The 22,692-nt window shown below is 31.4% G+C and overlaps 1 protein-coding gene across 1 annotated transcript; it reads right to left on the reverse strand.

Annotated features, from left to right (window-relative positions):
* Positions 1-1,941: 1,941 nt before the first annotated feature.
* LOC134684869 (uncharacterized) lies at positions 1,942-12,587 on the reverse strand. Its single transcript, XM_063544179.1, has 6 exons — positions 12,435-12,587; positions 7,771-7,906; positions 4,213-4,278; positions 2,954-3,025; positions 2,406-2,468; positions 1,942-1,966 (listed from the first exon to the last, which is right to left on the reverse strand). Exons 1-6 carry the CDS (start codon positions 12,547-12,549, stop codon positions 1,942-1,944), a joined length of 477 nt encoding a protein of 158 aa, XP_063400249.1. The 5' UTR covers positions 12,550-12,587.
* Between the last annotated feature and the right edge of the window lie 10,105 nt (positions 12,588-22,692).

Genomic DNA, 22,692 nt, shown 5'->3' on the forward strand with positions numbered 1-22,692 from the left:
GTCTAACAAAACGTCTATGATTAATTTTGATACCAAACAATTGTTTTGAATCATATTATGCACCATGCTCGTCCTAAACATGTGATATGTTTAGAATTTCCCTATTATTTGACGTGAATAGAAAATCCTAGTTTGTCGTTATCAGAATTTTTGATTTTACAATGTAGTTATTTTGTTGATGTGTTTCATTTTTTTCAACTGTATAGTCCGTCGGAGATGAATACAGTATTTTACAATCCAAACGATTTAGGCCCGTTTTAGATTGAAGAGGTTCCATACTGGAAAGTTGTGGTAAATCAATACACGAGACTGGATACATAAACGTTCACATACTTTATTTTTCCATCCAACATATATACAAGCACAGTTCATAAAGCATATTTACAAAATAGTAATCATGGCAACATACATTAACCCGCCGCTGCTTGTAGATCGAGAGCGGGGCAAACCGGTGCGTCACATGGTTCTCTCTTTTTTTTCGATCACCGTTTCGTTTCAAAAAGTAACCTTTATAAAACATGATCATACAAACTATTTGACCAATGAAAATAGAAAAAGGTACTTATAAACAAATAGTTTCCAAACAATGAAACATATCAAAAGCAGATTAAATTAAAATTTAGTGTTCATTGACATTATTCACTCTATATACAGTTTGGGTGTTGACAAATAAATTACATTGATGACCATTGTTGTCAAAAGGTATTTTCACGACATATTCTTAATCTTGATCAATAAATATTTCCTATTAACGCTGAAACGACTAATACATGTCTTTTATAAAATGTTTGAAAAATAGTTTAAAATCTTGTTTTCCTTATGAAATGCACTTCTAGCGTAATAAAAATATTGAAACTTGATTACTCATAAGAAATGATGACTGTTGATACCAAACACGACGAAAAAACATGAAAATGTTAAAATTCAAAATTTCACTTAATTTTACAACATGACACATGTATAAAATATTTGCCACTGAACATTAATCAACCAACAAACAACCGATCACATTGTGCATCCTTTATCGCTGGATTTGTTTTGTTTTTATGAACTTAGGGATGAGTAACAATACTATTTTAAGTGCTATATTTGTTTTGAAGCCGGAAAATTTACTTTTTTCTGTTATTTATGATACTTTTCATCTCATTTATTGGTATGAGAAGGGAGGATGAAATACTTACAAATATTGTATGGAGGATGGTAGTTTCCCTGTATAAGTTGAATTAATACTGATGTCGTTGCTTATCAGGTTTCTAAAAATTATATGAATAATAGAATTAATTTTTGAAAATGAAACGGAATTTATCCGTTACTATCTTTACACGTATACATGTTGATATCAAAAGCAAACAATGTATCGAATCACATTGAAACACTATATATACTACCATATATAGCAGTCATGTAAAATCTGTCCTAATGTATGGTTCGGAAACTTGGCGTGTTCTAGTGAGTGACCTTCAAAAAGTAGATGCTTTCCATACTAACTACCTAAGAAAAATCAACAAAATATTCTGGCCATATCAGATCAGCAACAAGAGCCTTTTGAAGAAAGGCAATGCTAAGAGTATAACAGCAGAAATCAAACAACGAAGATTTAGATGGTAAGGCCATGTACTGAGAATGCCACAACATAGCACACCTAAAACAGCTTTATATTGGACACCACCAGGAAAAAGGAAACCAGGGAGGCCTATAATCACGTGGCGAAGAACTGTAACAGCAGAATTAGAAACAATAGGCTACACCTGGGGCCAAGCCCAGTGCATGGCTAAGGACAGAGAGAAGTGGAGGCAGTTTGTTGTGGCCTTATGTGTAAATTGGGAAGAAGAGGATAAGTAAGTAAGTAAGTAATATAGCAGTCTCAAATTTACAACAAAAATTAGCAATTACTGTTACAAATACTTGTCCGTAGGAAATTTCGCGTGTGTTTTGTGTTTGCTAAATTTGTTGTTTTAATATCAATCTAGAAAATTGAATAACAAATATCTGACACAGGGATAGTAAAAACTCGAAAATAACTCGCTAAAAAATGTCATCTAAACTCAGTGAAATAATTAAAACCTTTTACAGAAATATCTTCGAATTCACATAATATAGATGAAAGTAAGTGACTTTTCACTTTTATGAAAGTAGAAAGGAGAATAAAGTGAAAGATAAAAACATTTTTTCTATAATGATAAATTTTCAATAATGATAAATAAATAAGTAAATTATCACAAAAAAATAACATAACTGAATTTAGTAAAAACGAACACTATATATGCTCCCGTTGTTAGTCTAGCCAGTAAGCCGCTATGATGACTTTTCTATAAATACTCGGAACTCCTAATATATACTCAGATTGCTACGTTTTATTAATGCTGAAAAAAAAACACCTTTGAAAAAAGGAACAGACTACTTACAGAATGGTTAAAGGTGAAAGTTCAACATATGGCATTGTGGTGATACCGCAATTCTGTATAGTTCTGAAAATGAATAATAGTATAAATTATATTGTCAGTACAAAACCTTTAAACAAACCATTGAAAACAAATTGTGGCAACTAACTAATATTAACATTTAGAAACAAAACATATTTCTGTACACAAAAGGTTGTCCTGGGCAGTACCGGGGGCTGGTGCGTACGGACGCCTATCGATTACCAAGCATGAACGATTTTTTGAACTTTCAATAACATAAAAATTTTAAAACACAATACATGATCAAGAAAAATCTTTCGAATCCAACATTTTGAATACCATTTTTTTCTATTTGTAATGGGTTGTCTCAATTTTCCTTTGTTTTACATTTTTTTTAATATACATGTATTATATATAAATATCATATATCGTTGTTTGTAAACAGAAATTGTCACGGCTCAATACCTGCTGTATGAAACTATTATCTTTATTCAAGTCTTTATTTAAGTCGCTTTTAAAATATTGCCGAGAATGCCGAGTTTACAACTTACAGCGAGTTAAGACTGGTAAGGCTAGTGAATGTATCGTCTGCTATATCAAAGTATGTACAATCCTGAATTGTTCTGAAATAAAAGATTCAAGCACAGTTTACAAGAATAGAATATAGACTATAAGTATGGCTGTCTTTATTTAAAAACTATTGGAGAAGTCTGTTAAATTTCATTAATTATCTTTATACACAAGTTGTCATGTTCTATCCGAACACTTCGGCTTCCTCCACTAAAAAAAAGCTGACCGGCACGAAACAGCATAAATGCTGTGAAGTTACATTAAACAACATTTTATCATTCAATCAATCTAATGTCAAGATTTCAGACAGTAAATATGTGTTACAAAAATGAAATTATCAATTACTACATGATTATGACCTTGGTCATGCATAGATGTTTAGTGACCTAAAAAAATAAAGAGGTGTTCTTTTCCCTATACATGTATGTGATCATGTATCCTTAAAAGTTTATTATCTGATAAATAGATAATATGATCATTTACATTTTAGCATGATGAATACTTTTCCCGCTGCAAATTCGGCCTATGTCTTGTTTCTATGACCTTGATTCATACGTTGTAACCAGATTTCGGAACAAGTCTTTCTTTCATTTTATGTGATTATGCGTCCAAGAAAGCCTTAGGTATTTGATTTAGAATCCGAAAACATTTTTGCTGGGAAATTTTCTGTCTTTATTTAAGAAACCATAACCTTGACCTTCGATCTAGTGATCACATAGTCAATAGGAATCTCTCTTTTATTCTTTAAATCTATGAATAATTTTATCAATATTACAAAGTTAGATTGCATTCCGATATAAAATATCTGAAATAGCTTCCAGAACCAAAATGACTAACTAACTGACTGATTGACTGACGTACTGAGTGACTAACTGAATGAAAAATTGACGGGCGATTAAAAATATAGATATATTTCCGTTCTGGCCTTTGTTAGTCTTGTATTATTTTTAATTTTAGTTTTTTGTGTACAATTTGGAGTTTAGTATGGCGTTTATTATCACTGAACTAGTATATATATATTTGTTTAGGGGCCAGCTGAAGAACGCCTCCGGTGTGGGAATTTCTCACTACATTGAAGACCTGTTCGTGACCTTCTGCTGTCGTTTTTTCTATGGTCGGGTTGTTTTCACTTTGACACATTCTCCATTTCCATTCTCAATTTTATTTCCGTACCGAATAGTATAACAATGAGGATAACAAGCTATGATAGCCATTGTATATTTTTATTAAATCTACTTACATCGATGTTGTTGATGCAGCAAATGTTGACCTTGAAATATTTGGAAACGAATAGGATACAATCTCCCTGTTTAAAAAAAAAAACATTTGAGGTTACCAAAAGGTTAGTGTTCGTTTTGATACAGTAATTTTAGGCCAAGATTTCTACCGTAGTAACATTGAGCAATATTCAAGAGTCTGATCAAAAACTTCATCATTTCAATTAACCTTCACTTAAATGTTTATGTGTATGGCCTTGGAATCACAAAAAAATAGGTAAATTTAGTTTCTTTTTTCGGTAATATGTTGCTTTGTGTATCCCTATATATAGCTATCCGCTTGTGAAAATATATTAATTATTCAGTTTTGTTTTACCTGTCAGTTTTAGTTTAAACATATTAATTTATAGTGGATTGGGAAACAAGTTTTGCAACTTTTATTAATCCCTTTCCACTTTGCAGGTGCGAGTGCTGCCTTGTAGCGGCATTACCCTACTCTTTATCGAAATCTACATCGGTGTCTTTAACGTGCAAGAGGTATGGCTCTCTCGTAACACGGGTCTGCCATTTATCGTCCCCTTCTGAAGGACTATCATCGTTTCCTCAAGACCATACTCGCCAATGGTGTCAAGGAAGAGCCGAAAATTGAGTTCCTGAAATTTTCATCCCAAACAGGAATCGAACCAGGAACCATTGCGTTAGGAGTCCGATGCACTTTTTTTATCTTTAAAAGTAGTCCGATATACTAACCACTACACCACGGCTCTCTTGTCACTTTTTATCTTTTATCGAAGTCATTGAGTTGACCTAACCCGTCATTTATTGTTTATGTTCATGTGATGTTTCTTTATTGACGCAAACCGCTGTGATTAGTATTAACATTTGATATGTTTACTATGTACATTGTACATGTATCATATCAATGAGAAACAGAACACAAAGTTATAAATGCAATTCACTCGTTGAACTGTAGTTGTCTATGTAAATGTTCTTCAAAGGCCTTGGTACTGTGCATATATATTTTGTTAATTTGAAGAAAAAAAACCTTTAAACGTATTATTGAAGGATATTTTCCATACTTAACACATTAATTTGTAATAAAATCTGGTATGATTTATTTTGAATTTAATATGATGAAATTGTCTACAAAAAACAAACATTAAGGTTTTATATCATAACAAAGGACAGTAATTAAAATTATGGCAGTTATTCAATAAAAATACGACTTGTCATATTTATAAATACGTATTTAGTACCCGAAGGAGATGAAGCTAGTGCACTTTAAAAATTATTTGACATAATAATTGACTCTTCCCATGTTCAATTTACCGTTCTTTATGCATATATTATGTTTCCAAAAATATGTGTCAACTAGGACTAGGACATGTCTATGGGTATCAGTTTCATGTTGACAAATAAAATAATTTAAATCTTCTTTTTAAATGATGGTTTCCTTATTTTATCCATAAAACACAGGGGCCTGTTTATCGAAAATGTCCTAAGATCGGTCCTAAGAATTTCTTAGGACAGAAGTTAGGATAAAGTTAGGACCGACTTACGACACGTCTCAGCATGCACATCGAAGCTATCTTAGGAATATCTTAGATAGGACATCCTAACTGATGTCCTAAGTATTAGCGGAAAATGAAATACAAACCGAATATGAAAAAAATTAATTATGATATCATATTTTATCAATATTTTTATTTCAAATATGGTTAATTAGAATCTAATAACTAATATGTAGTTTTAAATTAAAGGTAATAAATATTTGTTGTAACATATTCATAATTGTACATTTAAAATGTATGAAACAAAACATGACACAAAAATAAAAAAAAAAATAACAAACAAAGTTAAACTGTAAACAAGATATATAATACGTAAAAATCACAACATATTTTTTAGTGAGTTGAATTCGAAGTGTCACATTTTCATTCTTTAACAGTGCAAATGCAAATCTCGTGCATAATTCATATCATTACGGAGAATTCCAACTATTTTTACTACTACTTTAAAAATAGCACGCGTGAAAATGAACAAAAGACGAACTTCGAGTGTATCCTAAAGTTAGGATCATCCAAAGACCATCTTAAGACATCTAAATTGGTATCCTAAAGTTAGGACAATTTCTAGGATTTTCCTAAGTTGCGACATGTTTGATAAACTCATTTAGGACTAAGATGTGTCCTAAGTTGGTCTTAGGACACGTCCTAATCCTAAGACAGCTTCGATAAACAGGCCCCCAGAATTATTTTATTGGCAATATTCAATGAACAAATGTAGATATAACTTTTGGACATTACAAATTTGAAATAACATAACATATTTGCAAATAAATAACACAAAAACGTCTGCAATTAAAAGCACTATATAGCAATCTTGATAATCTTTGACAAGTAATTTGATTTAATATGGTTTATAACCTGTAAAAAGGTCACTCCTACTTCAACGTTAACTTTTTTGTACCTAAAACCTATAAGAAATAAATATGGTGGTCTTATAAGATGGTCTGTTGTCATTGATTTCATTACAAAATCTTAAATAGTTTGTCCGTCAAACAATATTAACATTCTAAAGATTTGTAGAATAAAACTTTTTTTAATTTCAATTACAGCGATTTAACAAAAGGAGACGATAACCACAAAAGAATAAAAGCTGGATTCTCAACTATACGCTAATGTATATGGTAATAAAATCTATCCTTTAATTTCATTTTTACATATTTTATATCTGGACATATTTGATAATGATCCAATAAAACAGAGAAAAAAAGACGAATGGTCGGACAGAAAAGTAAAAATAAAATGATTTCTCATGTTAATTTTACACATAATTTTAAATACAGATGTAGGATTTTGAACTGTATTCTCAAAGGTTCATGACTCTAATTATCCTGATGTCCTTTCAAAATTCCATCATAATGAAGAATATTTTTTATATTGTCAGCAGTAAAATAGAAATTTTAATTGAAAAATACAAGGTCACTTTTATAATATGTTTGTGAAGTAAAGAAAAATAACATCAAACTAAATGTGCATTTTAAATCATTTTTGTTTATTGATAAAATAAATTTCATGGTGGCCTTTCTCATTTTTTTATACCTTATATTGTTTTCTTTCTTTCATCGACATTTAGATGCAAAATAACACCGTTGGATAAATAAACAACAAAGTCATTTTTAATATTTGTAAAGTAAAAGGAAAAAAGGAAAGAATGGTAAATTCAACATATTTATAATTTGAATTCTCAAATCGATCAAAAGAGAAAGAATAAATGAGAGTGAGAAATGGAGTGAGAGACTGTTGTTAACACAACATCAACAGATAAAAAATGTCTTTGGAATACGAAACTATAGTTTTACTTTAAGAGCTAGCTTCACATTATTATTGAGATATATGAGCAAAGACCACCCGAATAAGATTCTTTGTTACTGCATGCATGTTCATGGCGTATATCTCTTAAAAAATCACGCGTAAACATGCCATCTAAGGTCAAAAGTGACTCTTATCATACCTCTTGCTATGCAAATTTATTCTAAGATAATAAGTCTATTTTGAAATGCCTATTATAGTACTTACACTATTCCGTCGCATGATTTTAATAATTCATCTTGAAGAAGAACTGTGCAATCACAACCAGTACAGCTTTGTGAGAACGGATAATCTTTCATGTATTCATCTTGGTTGTGTGACCACATCCCATTGGCTGTATCATCTGGCACAGTCATAAAAAATAAAAGATTTTTTTCAAATATTTCTTAGTAGTATATAGATACACTTAGTTATGGATTTAGGTTTTCCAAATCCATAGGCAAGGAGAACAAATGGAAGTAGTGGTCGTCAGTAAAAATAACAACGGAAAATGTAGTACAAAACACAACACCTTGAATATGTCCCAGACATTAATGAGCCTAAAAATTATAAATCATGCAACACTCCTAGTTTTCATTCGGTTACGAACTTTACGATATAGGTGTTAGAGTTTTTTTAAAGGTCGTACGGCGACCAAAATCTAACATATGCAACATAGAAGTCATTTGGTTCTTGCTGGATAGCTGTTCCTTTGGTAATCTTTTCGTCGAGTCATAAAAGCAACATGTATATATTTTCTGCTGGTCATTGAGTAGAAATAAACTTTTTATTCTGATTGTAGGAACGATTTTTGAATTCTCTGTATCGCTCAAGAAATATAGTCAAACGCGGGAATCTTAATTCTTATACAAGAGGGACGAAAAAAACCAGAGGAAGAGTCAAACGCATAGATTGAAATTAAACTGTCAATTCCATGGCTAATAATTCAAAGACAAACAGACAAACAATAGTACAGAAGACACAACCTAGAAAAATAAAGACTTAGCAAAAGAAACCACCACCAAAACAGGGGAAAGGGAGGGGGTGATCTCAGGTGATTTGGAAGAGTTGGCAGATCCTGCTCTACATGTGGCACCCGTCGTGTTGTTTATTTTATTACAAATCCGGTAAATAGTCTAATTCGGTAGGTCACATTTGAAGAAAGGGAAGGGTATTTAAGTTACGACATAAGGAACATATCCTATATCATCTGTAAATTGTATACGTGCACATGCACTTGTATAATGTCGATTTATATCCTGCGCCGCTCATATGATACTCAAAACGTTAATGTACTTTTAATAAAATTGTGTTATGTGTAGTCAAGTTACATTTAATAAACATGTTCAAATTAAAAAGTCTAGCCCACTTCAAATATAATTGTATTGACTTTTCCATATAGTATCTCATTTAAATAATAAAAAATGTATTTCACGTTATTTAAAAAGCATTTTGATAACTAGCTCAAAAAACTAAATAAAAACTCCCTTGAATTAATTTTTGTAAAACGAAATGAATTAAATGTAATGTCTTGTTGAGGTTTTAATTAGTTTTAATATAACTTGAAAAATAATGGCTTAGGATACTTGAGACTGCATTTAAACTGATTTAGTATGTTTCAATTTCAAAATTTGAGGATTGGTGTATTATACATTAAAAGTTATGAACATACATTTATTTACCTTCCTTAATAATTGCATTTATTCGTGTATACAATACTGTTGAGATATTTTCGAAATGCATACAATGTATATACTGTAACTTATCCTTGATCCACCTAACAACCAGAAAGAAAGCAAAAAAAAAAAAAGAGACAACAACAGAAAAAAACACTTTTATTGATGTTGAATTCTAAAAACAAAATAGTGGGGTAACTAGAACAGCAAGTTAAATATCTGATTTAAAGGTAAAGATACATTAGAAAATGATTGGGAATACTTTGTAATCGCGGATATGATCATTTTAGTGAAGACATTATATGAAAACACGAAATAATCTTCCCATAAAAATGCTTTTATCTTGGGAATTATAGAAAATAGAAAAAGCCTTATTCTTGTTTAAATTCAGACTTTATAAGGTATAGTCTGGTGTTAAACTAATGTTTCCATGGTGATTTCAAAATACATTGTTACCCCCCCCCCCCCCCTTTTCTTTCCAAAAAAATCCCTTCAAAATCATCAGGCATCCTCATACACGATCAACGAACATAGCTTAATAATTATAGAATATCTGATAAAAACAATCCAATAAATGAAGAAAATCAAACGAGTGACTGAACAACACATTTAAGCAGGTTTTCCCTTTTCGCAATAATTTTTGTTCAGTCACGAGTTCAATATGTTTCAATATTTGAAGTTTTGGATAATAGATATAAAAAGATGTGGTATGAGTGCCAATGAGACATCTCTCCATCCATGTCACAATTTGTAAAAGTATATTTGTTAAAGAATGAGTTATTCTTTTAATACTTTAACCAACTTTTTTATGGAGAATTGTAGAAATTACACATGTTACAAGGAAGTACACTTGTTTACGCATTCTAAATTAGTTTTGATGTATTTCAAATGCTCAATCAGGTATTATTTTTAATTTTCCATCGTAAATTAAAACTATGTTTATTTTGCAAAGTTATTGAAAAATATTCGTCATACCACACACATTAGATTTAATATACAGTAAATTACCACGAAAACGGATAAAATTTCAGAAAATAAACATAATCTATATTTATATTGAAAGGGTTTTTAAATGCATAAAAAGTCAATTTAGATTTGAAATGAAATTAACAATCCTTAACGGATGTTTTTTTTTTCTTTTGAAGTGCCCAAACATGAATCTCAGCATGACAGCTGCACAATTTGATTTTTTATGATTTGATAATTAAAAATTTAAATATTATCTTTTTATTTTTGAATTTTTAATGAATTCCTGCGGAGAAATGAGATATGTATGTATATATAAACGTTTACATACATAATTTAATATCAACCTTCTTTGTAATACATTTAAGTAAGTAGTAACTTTATTCGTGATATTCAAATATGAGAGGGTTTGGATGAGGGGTCCCCGATGTTTTTATTTTCTATTCCATTTATACTTAAATTTATATTTACTCCAAACAAATATATATTTTCTTATCATATTTTTTTTCATATATATTTTAATAGATATAGTAAGATGTGGTGTGAGTGCCAATGAGACAACTCTCCATCCAAATAACAATTTAAAAAAAAGTAAACCATTATAGGTTAAAGTACGGCCTTCAACACGGAGCCTTGGCTCACACCGAACAACAAGCTATAAAGGACCCCAAAATTGTAAAACCATTCAAACGGGAAAACCAACGGTCTAATCTATATATAAAAAAAAACCATTATTCTCTCTTTTTTGTTTTGCCTAGTACTCCCCCCGCCCCCCATTATTCCTCATTTTTTGTCCTTTATTCTCTATTCAGGTAACCCTGTTCAGACCCTCATATACATTTTAAGTTTGTACAGGATTTAATTTATTAAAAGTAAAATGACTTATTATGTAATTGCTAGGTGCAGTAGTTTTACCAACTTTTTTTTAGAATAGTGTTCATTGAATGTAAAAGTTATTCAAATGCATGTTCATTTATACTTTGATGAGCCGTTAGAATAATTTTTCTTTTTCAACAATCTTTATACGGATCAAAATCAAAATAAGAAAAATAAAACGTTGAAGAAATCATTAGAAGGTAATCAATTTTTAAGTTGTTATTTATTATTCGATAAGCCACTGGGTTGTTCCCAAGCATGCCTGATTATTTTTTTAAATGTATCTTCATGACGTAAAAAAATTGATGACATTTTTTTTCTCCGAAACTAATTAAAGGGTACTGCTGATTCTGTGAAGAGACACGAGAGTAAATCCTACTCTTGATGAGCCAATTGTTTTCCGATGATTTAACATAATGAAATACAACATACTTCCCGCTTAAATATAGAGAGGTAGGAGGGTCCTGATCCCGAATTCCGGGCTAAAAAACACCTGATCTCGAAATCCCAGGCTTAAAAACACGAAATCCCGAGGTCCCGAAATTTGAAAAAAGAATTTCCAGGTCCCGAAAGGGTCAATCCCGAAATCCCGAGCTTAAAACACCCGATCTAGGAATACCGGTAAAGGTCCTATCCCCCTCAATATATAACTGAAAGTTCGGAACACACTAAACACGATAGATTTATATGAGAACATTTTTGATTGTAACTTTCATGTGGACTGTTGGTAAAAAGAAGATTATTTTGAAATGATTAAAATCTTGTCAAACGATTTGCCATGAATTGCCATTTTAGTAAACAAAGGAAAAACCCCGACTAGAAATAATCCAAGTGAGATTCTCAAACCCCTTTTGTTTCTAAATGATTTTTTCCCATGCATATTTTTAGCTTTTTAGAGCTATACAATTTTATTCCCTTATCGAAGGTCTACACACGTTCTTCAACAACATATTTAAGCGTGCTTTGACCTATAATGGTTTACTTTAACAAATTGTGACTTGGATGAACATTTACTACAATTTATCGCAACAAAATTTGACTAATCTTTAAGCAGAATTTAATTTGGTACACGTCTCATTATAACTTCAAATTAGAATACTGCATATGAGAAATAAGTAACGATTGCCAGATTTTATGAAGTGAACTTTGTGTGAAATAAATGCAGAGAATTCATACGGAAAATACGCCATTACACATTCAATTATATACATTTCTTTAAACAAGTATCTTTTAATTGAAAATGAAAAAGATAAGATTATTCTGGAAAAATCAAAAACTCTTTATTCATGTAAAAGGAGTTGGATGACACTTTTATGATTCTATCTCCATCTCCATTAGTTGAACAAATACTTTTTTTTCAAAAGCAAAAATTACCTGCATTGTAATTTATCCCATTTGCTGCATATCTTCCATTCCAGTAAACGTCAGCATCCCATACCTGACCACAAATTAAGGGAATAAAAATCACAAAATAGAATAAGTCTGTCATCTTATGTCAGAAACATCTTGACATGACACTAGTTTTGACAAAACTGTCATCCGAAACCTTCAATGAACTGGAAAAAGTTACCGTTCCGATATTTAAATACATATGGATAAAAAATATATATTTGTACTAAAACATTAAACCATAAACATTTAATCATATAAAGTTACCGCAAAAACGTATAAAACTTAATTGAAAATATATTAGAATATATAGCTTTATTTCTGTATCCGTGAAGTTAGGTATCGATTTTTAGGAAAGATCTATTTTTTGTTTTTGTTTCAAGTCAAGATTTTAATACCATCTAGCCAGTTACAAAAAATATCCACCCAAAAAATCGGCACACACATAGAAACCCAATAGTTTTGACAAAAATATTCAATATCAAAATCATTGCTATTAAAGACACGATGATATTAAAGGGGAGATAATAAAACTAAAATTAAGAGACAACTCATTCGTTTAACAGAGTAGACAAATTATGAAAATAACTAGATAGAGCTAAGACTACCATATACCTATTCGTCGACACAATTCTTATGAAAAGATAAAAAGACGCCTTGACGATGTTCATAACTAATAGATTTTCTTTTTTTCTTACAATGTATGTCGCAGGGTTCCTTGTCCCCCTTTTTCATCTCGTGCACGAAAATATTCAAAGTATACATTGTAAGACATAAAAAAATTCATATCTGCTGATAAAAAACACAAACTTAATTAACTCTTATATCTGTTGCTGTAGTTTTAAACAGATTTCGTACAGGTATGAGAGAATCCTAACCGTATACTCGGTAGTCGGCACAGGCACTTGTCTCAAAAAAAAAATTTCCTATATACCTTAATATAACACAAGGTACTTAACTAATTTTTTTGAAAAATGACACCCAGTCCCGAATTCACGTTATTTTTTTATTTCTCGGTTGTCAAACCTACTTAAAGTTAATATGCCGTAAATCTAAATTGATTTATCTACACAATGGTATATGACACGACTATCACTGTTGTCGGGATCATTAGTAGCAGGCCTCAGAAGTCGGTCAACGGGATGAATTTATAACTCTACATTAGTGTCGTTGTGTACACGTGTATTTCATAACAAAGTTATTTGGGTTTGTTTCACATAATCTGTAAAGAATTTACAATAAAGGTAATAATTCATAGTCAGAGGGAAGCTAACAGTTTTTATTTTAATATTTTTTTATAATAATTCAATCACTGCGGGCTGGGTGTTGCCAAAAATTGAGACGAATGCAAAAAACATCCCGTTGACCGACTTCTGAGGCCTGTTACCAATGATCCCGACAACAATGATAGTCGTGTCATTTACCATTGTGTAGATAAATCAATTTAGATTTACGGCATATTAACTTTAAGTAGGTTTGACAACCGAGAAATAAAAAAATAACGTGAATTCGGGACTGGGTGTCATTTTTCAAAAAATTTAGTTAAGTACCTTGTGTTATATTAAGGTATAGAGGAAATTTTTTTTTTTGAAACAAGTGCCTGTGGTAGTCGGCTATTATGTTGGCACCGACTAGAAAATTATTTGAAACAATTCACGAAAAACAAATATGTAATATATACGTGTTTCTCGTTTCTCGTTTTTTTTTTTATATAAATTAAACCGTTGGTTTTCCCGTTTGAATGGTTTACACTAGTAATTTTGGGCCCCTTTATAGCTTGTTGTTCGGTGTGAACCAAGGCTCCGTGTTGAAGGCCGTACATTGGCCTATAATGGTTTACTTTTTTAAAATTGTTATTTGGATGGAGAGTTGTCTCATTGGCACTCACACCACATCTTCCTATATCTATGACAGTCATGAAACAACGACAATCATTGAACTTGGGACAGTTACATAACACATGTTGCGGAGTTTGACATATTTGTGAGCGCTCCCTGGGACAGTGGTGTTACAGTACAACATAAGAAAAAAGATATAAAAAAGATTCAGTTGAAAAGTACATGACAGTCCATTCGGAACTTCACAGAAATATTTATTTTGATTTCTAAACCAACCAATGGATTACTAGGTTTTGACTTGTATAAATAAGACTGTGAGTGCTGAGCCTTTTACCTCCCTTAACACATTGGTGTTAAAGCACTACATATGACCAAATTGAACATAAGCTAAACAATGCTTTCATTGAACTAGTACACATTTTTGTGTAGCGTTCAGCTGAAGCCCGCATCAGGTTGTGAGATTTTCTCGCTGTGTTGACGACACATTAAATTTGACATTAAAATTGACATTGAAAGCAATACAATGTAATGCGTGTAAAGACTCAGTTTCGGATGCTTGTGATAGATGATTACCATTACAATTTGCAATCAATAACCAAAAATGAGGATGATATTAACGACTTTTAAAAGAGAAACGTACGATATTCAATTGAACAAACCCATTACGGTATATATAAAATTGAGAAAGGAAATGGGGAATGTGTCCAAGCGACAATATTAACCAGACCATAGAGCAGACAACAGCCGAAGACCAAAAACGGGTCTTCAATGTAGCGAGAATTTCCCGCACCCGGAGGCGTCCTTCAGCTGGCCCTAAACAAATATGTATACTAGTTTAGTGATAACATACTTATCTCCGAATTATACACAATAAAATCAAACAAGACTAACAAAGGACTTTGGACAGGCGCATAATATATGCATGTTTAAGGCCCGTCAAGACAAAACTTTAAAAGGATTCAAAACTGAAAATAAATGACCTGGTTACATGTTATATTAAAAACAAAAAAATAGAACAGACATGACGGACAGCTACCAACGACCACCTCTGAATTACTGACTCCGGATTTAAATAATGCGATACTAGTATACAGAATGTGGATTGGTAAACATATATAGTAAATTGGCTTCTTGTTTACTTTGTAGACATGAGGTAGCCACAAGTTCGACGTTCTTTTTAAGTAAGCAGAATAGTAGTTTTTTTTTCTCTCTCTCTCTGTAAGACACTACAAGACAATGACTCGATGAATAAAATTCAATTAAGAGAGATTGAGTCGGAAGTCATAGTTTAATTTTGTCCAGTGAAATAATTTGAAAGTCGAAAAAGTGAGAAAATCCTACGACTGGATATGGGCTTCAGCTGGCATGTGTTTTCTTGTGTTTCATAGTGAGCGTTGTACAGTTAACAACTAATTGTTGCTTTTCATGTACGGCAAATCTTGAAAAGTTACGTAATGGGAGATAATCAAAATACAATTGCTGACTTGAAAGGAAACAAAACAGCTGAAACAAATGAAATCAAACGAGCTCCTGATTAAAAAAAAAAACAATACAAAAATGTCTTGATAAATATTTATTACTATCTCAATCCTTTCAATAAATAAGTTTAAACTTAACATTATAGCACTATTGCATGGAAACCATTGTTTTTTAGTTCAGACTTTTCTTATCGTCTGCTGTTGTCTTTTGTAGAAGTTTTTCTAGTAAGATTTCTTTTGATGCCCCGGATAAAGAATAATAGCTTCGATACTGGTTGTTTACTTTTTGTGGTTTTCTTCTGGAAATTATTTTGAGTTGCTGGATTGTTGGTCATCTCATTGAGATTAACACTAGTACTTGTACGAGGATATTGGCGATTTCCGTTCCAGAAGTCCGATGACGTCACTTCTTCATCATCACTGGAAAAGCTGTCTTCTGCATTAAACGTGCTTGATAACCTAGTTGACATATCAGTGGTTTCTGATTCTGAGTAGGAATCGTTGCTGTCGACACCAAAATATCTGTGGTAGTACTCTTTGAGTGATGCTGTGTTGGTGCTATTATCAATAGACCATGTGACGATACTTCCGGAACTAGAAGTCTCCTGGTTCTGTTGTTGTATGTCTTCTATTAGATCTTCCATCATGGTAGATGAGGCAAGCGGTGTAGACCGGTTTTTACGTCTTCTGTTGTTTCTAATGGTAGATTCTGAACACTCTTCTATCAAAGTGGATGAAGCCAGGGGCGTTGACGAAGAAGCTGGAACGGAATTTTTCTTTGCTGGTGTTCCTGCTGACTCTAAGTTTTCGAACTGACCATAGTATAGCATTCTAGACAGTAGTTCCGTCTCGTAGTCTATCTCTGGTTCTGATTGGTCGTCGCTGTCACATGGTTCTGAATCGGTTGACATTTGTGATATAGTGTCGTTGTCGTTTGCATCGGTACTGAAGCATTCTGTGGTATTAATGTTGTTTCGAATGAAGTCAGTTTCAGTTTGTTCCTTTGTGCCATGGCTTGATGTGTCCAAGTTATTCTTCTGTGATGACAACAAAGCAGCTGATATGTGTCTTAGAACTGTTTCCATAGCAACGTCATCCTTTTCGAGTGATGGTTCCTTTCCTTGTACCTATGGAACAAATAAAATATTATATTAAGATATTGAAATTATAGAGCAAATTTAATGTCTTGTGGAATTTAAAATGTCTAAATCGTATATCTTTTTGAAAAGTCTTTGTTTCCTCGATATTACATATGCGTTGAAAAAGCACCTATATCAGTCTTTAAAGAATGAAGAAATTCAAGTACATAATTGTTTATCGTATTCAACTTGAATTTCAGAATGAGGAATCAATGGGTTGTTTGGAACTTAATGCAGAATATCTTGTACCAATATATATAATATAAATTTTCGACATGTTCAAATTTTGTATGCCTTTTTTTTAATTTGAAAAATAATCAAAGGTAAGTTGAACAGTATGTCATGTATGTAGAAAAAAAATGTTGGTATCGCTAAATGAATAAATGTATGTAAGAAAAGATACACAAATACAATAAACAAATTAATGAATGCTTACAATCTTTGACAAAATAGACAAAGCATCTACACCAGAAACAACCGTGTTTAAATTTTCCTGGAGAAACATGTCTTTCATTTTGCAAATATAAGTACTGTTCAGATAATCTTTGTATTTTTGTAGTTTATATTGATTCAGGTTTTTATGAAGTATGGTGGTTGATATTTTCTTTTTATATGTATCTATGTTTGTGTAACTGAAACCAGGTAAGAGATCTCGTTGAGTTCGTTACTTTGTTTCTTTAATACGAGTAAAGTAGACTCAAACTCACGAGGATAATTTAATTAATTAATTGCTTAGTAATTAAAACATATGTATGTTAGATATTAATAGTAACAGGTGTTTGCAAGAGCGCGCGTGCTCAATTACATAAAACAACACTTACAGCATAATTGAATAAATTAAATAAAAAAACTTGCACTCACTGTGATATTTTGTGCATTACTCAATAATGAGAAGATTATGACCTCGATCGAAACATGCAATTCACCTGCAAATATTCTATTGTTTGTTTACCAAAAGCACGTAATAAAAATGTAACTTAAAAGAAAGAAATATAATTTAATTACATTTTTCATAACCATTGATATTCAAGAAGCAATCCATACCGGAAATATCACAAAGTATGTAATTTTGCACAAATTTATATTGACGATTTACTATTCACCTTTTTATTAAACTATTCATTCTGTCTTAATCAAAATGTGTCCCGCCACTATACTTTCACGCAATAAAAAAGGAAATCAAAGGTAGCCACATAAAAGTAGAAGATCAGACAATATTTATGAATCATAAAATCAATTAACACTAGACTGAGAAAATAAGAAATTAATGTTTTATTGCCTCATATTCAAAAGAATGGAAAAAGCCTAAAGAAAAATCTATAATGACAACCGTTATGTCCTTAAAAATTAAACGGCAATTAATTTCCATTTTGTAATCTACAATATCAGTGTGAAATCGTAGTAAACAAGAACAAAAGAAATTGACTTTATTAAGAGAGAGTCTAGAAAATCAACAATAAAACAATGCTGATAAAATGATTCTGTTCTTCATCGCAAAGTTATTGTTTGTGTGTTTGTTTGTTTATAGTGATGCCATTTCCCGGACGACTAGGGATTATTACCATTTATAAGCTTAAGCTTCTTGTATAATTTTAAAATGAAATTTATTCTCTAAATATTGTTTTTAGTGTGTTGCGTTTATTGCATATACTTCTTGTGTTTGTAAACAAAAATATTAAATGCTTATTGGTCCTCATTTATATAAAGGACATTTCTAAGCTAAACGAGATAGGTAATTTGATATAATCCATTTGTTTTGAGTGGTTCAGCAGCAAAGTTTACATCGAATTATTAAGTATACTACTAGTATATAATTTTACAGTGATGTGACTTGTTTGATTAGGCTGATGTCGTACTGTATAGATCCAATGATTGGCTTTCAATACCAATATCTTCATACCTGCCAAGTTTTCAAAATGTCCAAGAGGGGGGGGGGGGGGGGGGGTGCGTGCAAGATGGCTGCCATACTCCTAAAAAGTCTTCAAGGGGGCCTCCAAATACAGTGGAATGTTGTTTTTTTTTGGCTTCTTCATACATTTACAAGCCTCAATTCATTGTAAAATTAATTGTTTTGTAAATACTGTGAACATAATCACTCTTTAAAAATTTCAATTTGGGAGCCTCCATGGGGCAAATAGTGACAGTTGGCAGGTATGTATCTTTCGCCTTGACTTTAGGAGGGAGGTCTTGTATTATCTTAATAAAACTGCAATCCTGCACCAATAGAACAGAAAACAAGAATACATTTGAAAAGCAAAACAACGATTTATCATGCCGTTTCAATTGATTGATTGTTGATTGCTAAACATCCAGTGGCAAATATTTCATGCATATTCTGGACGAGGACTACATGTAATTACAAAAACAATGGGTAAGTTATGCAAAATAGGTTCAACGAAATGAAGGATAGAAAATTCGACTGACACTGGAAAATTAGCATACAATGGAGTTTTATAATGGAGCAGAACAGGTCACCTTAGGACACCTTGCAGTATTGGGATACTGGTTCTTTCACAAAAAAGAGCGAAGCGTTGAACGTATTTTACATTTTAAACCGAATTTTACAGTGCGCATTGCTTTGTTTTTTTTTATTCCACATTGGCTAAAGATAAAAAAAAAAAAAAGAGTAGACATCTTACAAATCATGTTAAATACTGCGGCATCTTTGCGCTTGTCCCAAGTTAGGAACCTATAAGTTTTATTATTAGTCTTGTTCGCTTTTTCTTCATTTCGTTTCATTTTTATATTTCACATTTAGTGCGGCCATTTTGTTGAACTATACCATATTGTTTAGGGGTCAGTTGGTTCGGATTCGCGATTTTCTCGCTGCGTTAAAAACCCATTGGTTTTCTTGAGATTATTTTCTGCTTTTTTGGTCGGTTTGTTGTCTCTTTGACACTTTCCCCGTTTCCAATATTTATTCCATACTATATACGGTGACCTATAATTGTTAACGTTTGTGTCATTTTGGTCTTTTGTGGATAGTTGTCTCATTGGCAATCATACCACATCCTCTTTTTTTTTTTTTTTTTTTTTATATATAACCAAAAACAAGGATTTCTGAAAATTCGTTACAGTACAACATACAACATAAACCCAAACACAAGAAAATTCCGAAAACCTCAGGTGCAATAAAGATAAACAATGAACAGCACGTTATCTTCTTGATACAGAAACAACATGATGTGGAGTTTAACCGTTTAACGTACACACGAACTTCCGTCTAATGATTGACACTAAGAAAAGTCTTATTTGTTGACCTTTACATGTATTCTTCAATAGGTAATTCTGGTCCTTCTTTTTACTCTTTCAATTTAATGCTGATTCTGTTAAATTCTCATGAAAATTATTGCATTATTAGAATATTTTCTGACAGATTGTCCATACATTACTATCGTGGTCAACTCGTGATATTTTTCAGTCTAAACTAAAATAAGAATAAGTAAACGGAACAATTTATTAAAGAAAATACATTTTAAAACAAATATGTATCTAGGTATCATAATAACAGAATTATAAATTGTCGCACCAAAATAAAATCGTTTATGAAATCTGATCAAACTTCTGAATCAATAAATAAGATAAAACAAGATTTTGAAATAATCTCCAAAATGAGTTAATGCATCACATAACGAGATATCGGATCCATAAAATGCCTCTTGACGTCTGCCCATCTTCAGAACGGAAATGCTCAGCCTTGTTTAAAGTCACACAATCTGAAACAATGTACGACCGCATCTGTTATTTCTTCCCTACATTTCGTAGCCATAATTCCTTTGGACAAACAATTGTTAAAATTTCTCTGAAATGAACGACCACAATTCGATTGGCAATTCCCTGATATTGCTACGATCATCTGCAGAAAAATAAGTGCGACGATCAATCTTTGTGCCATTTTCTAAAAATATAAGATTGATGAATTATAATATCATACATTCTTTATCTAATCATATTATCTGTTTTCTTGTATTTAACATTCCGAATTTTTTCACAGCAGACGCTTTCCAGGCGCTTTGGGAATTTACCTCTTTTATTCAATTGTTTAATACTTTTTGGTTAACCTAAATTTTTTATCATATCAACTAATTTTCGCTTTAATACCAAATGTGTTCATGTGCGCAATTAAGTATGGATACTACGGAAGCGAATTTTAGCTATCCTTTTTTATTATTTGTTTTTCAAATTGTCGACTTTAAACTTTGAACTATCAACTTTAATTAATTGAATTATCAACTTTTATCTTGAAATTTGTCAACTTTAATATGGTAATGAAATCCAAATTTTAAGAATAACTATATTATCTAAATTGATGCTTTTTTCTAAAATGGGCACAAGCTACAAGATATATACAAAATGTAAAGTAGAATTTTTTTTGTTCAATCATTATTGAATGTGAAATAATAAATGGTTTTAGCAGCCCGTATGTTTCAATTTTGTCGAAATAAATAAGAAACATTGATGATGAATTATTCACTTGCAATTGAATAATTCGAGCTCATTACATCGTATTCGTGTGAACTCTAACTTAACCCATTGGATAGAGATGGATAACGCATCAATCGTGCGTATTTGGTTATTTAAAGGAAAATAATGCCAACATTGAGAGAGAAACAAAGGTTAATCATTTAATTGACTAATTCGATCCACAAAGAATCATTCTTTTACAGGTAAAAACGATGATAAACATATATTTTTAATCTGTAATATAAAATTAAACAGACCTAGACAAAATCCTATTGCTCGAGTTAGATATGTATTGATGTTTATTTCGCTTATATGATCATCGGAGTTGTTCGGAGGTCAACTCGATAGTTAATTAGATGGGATCAAGACTAAAATACACACGAAATGAAGCTACATATTATTGAACCCATGCCCTGTAAATGTTTAGACTTTTTAAAATAAGGATAAATGTTTTATATGATTATAAATCAAATATGAGAATTTTAGTCAAATCGGTGAACACAAAATTGACAGCTAGTGCCCCTTTAATTCTTTTTTTTGTATAAATCAAGACATGTGCATAAGATATTCACATGATTTGAATATTTTATCTCAACATTGAAGCAACAACTAATCCAGAATTCGCGTCATAGGTTGGCCAGTCTTATTGGTGCAACTTCCAAATGCTTAAAACGACAAAATGAAGAACAGCCAAATTTTTTTTTATCTGAATTTCTAAACAAAAAAAAGGGAAAAAGTCTTACTTACGAGATTATGGTGATGTCTGATTCCTGCTGTAGTGTTGAAGTATATACCAGTCGTAAAGATAATGAATTTGTTCACATGTTTTATATGAATTTTTATATTTACTGTTTAAATTAATTTGCACATTTTGATTGTCATTCTGTGAAATCTTGATAAAATAAGTGAAAACAAATATTGCTAATAAATAAAATTGACAAACTGAAGTCGTTTTATTGACCGGTTTATCTAAAAGAGTTCTGAATGATAATTATATAAAAAGACACTCTCGTAATACAACACAAGCGGTGTTTTTGGGTATTTGACGCATCGGTTATCTCGAATTAGTAGTGATATCGTCCTAAATAATGTTTCCATTAAGGGTTAGTGGTCATCTCGTGCGTCATTTCGGTCTTTTGGTCGATGTTTTGATAAAATAATTCAATTTTCATTCATTTTTATTTTACAATCCGGTCAAGTTTTGCGTCACTTATTCCAAGCGTCTTTACTGAAGTAATTTGGTTAATTTAGAGTAATAATGTTTAAAATCGATGTTTCCTTTTTCGGCATGTCCATCAAAAATGTATTATTACAAATACAAATA

This window comes from Mytilus trossulus, chromosome 9 (genome assembly GCF_036588685.1).
Source record: "Mytilus trossulus isolate FHL-02 chromosome 9, PNRI_Mtr1.1.1.hap1, whole genome shotgun sequence".
Lineage (NCBI taxonomy): Eukaryota > Metazoa > Mollusca > Bivalvia > Mytilida > Mytilidae > Mytilus > Mytilus trossulus.

What these genes read in the sequence shown, in the direction of transcription:
- LOC134684869 (XM_063544179.1), bottom strand. Translation starts at nt 12,549, where the DNA reads ATGACAGACTTATTCTATTTTGTGATTTTTATTCCCTTAATTTGTGGT. An exon ending in GCTGCATCAACAACATCGAT is followed by an intron (nt 3,026 to 4,212) that starts GTAAGTAGATTT and finishes CTTTTATTTCAG; the next exon opens with AACAATTCAGGATTGTACAT. An exon ending in CTTTCACCTTTAACCATTCT is followed by an intron (nt 1,967 to 2,405) that starts GTAAGTAGTCTG and finishes TCAATTTTCTAG; the next exon opens with ATTGATATTAAAACAACAAA.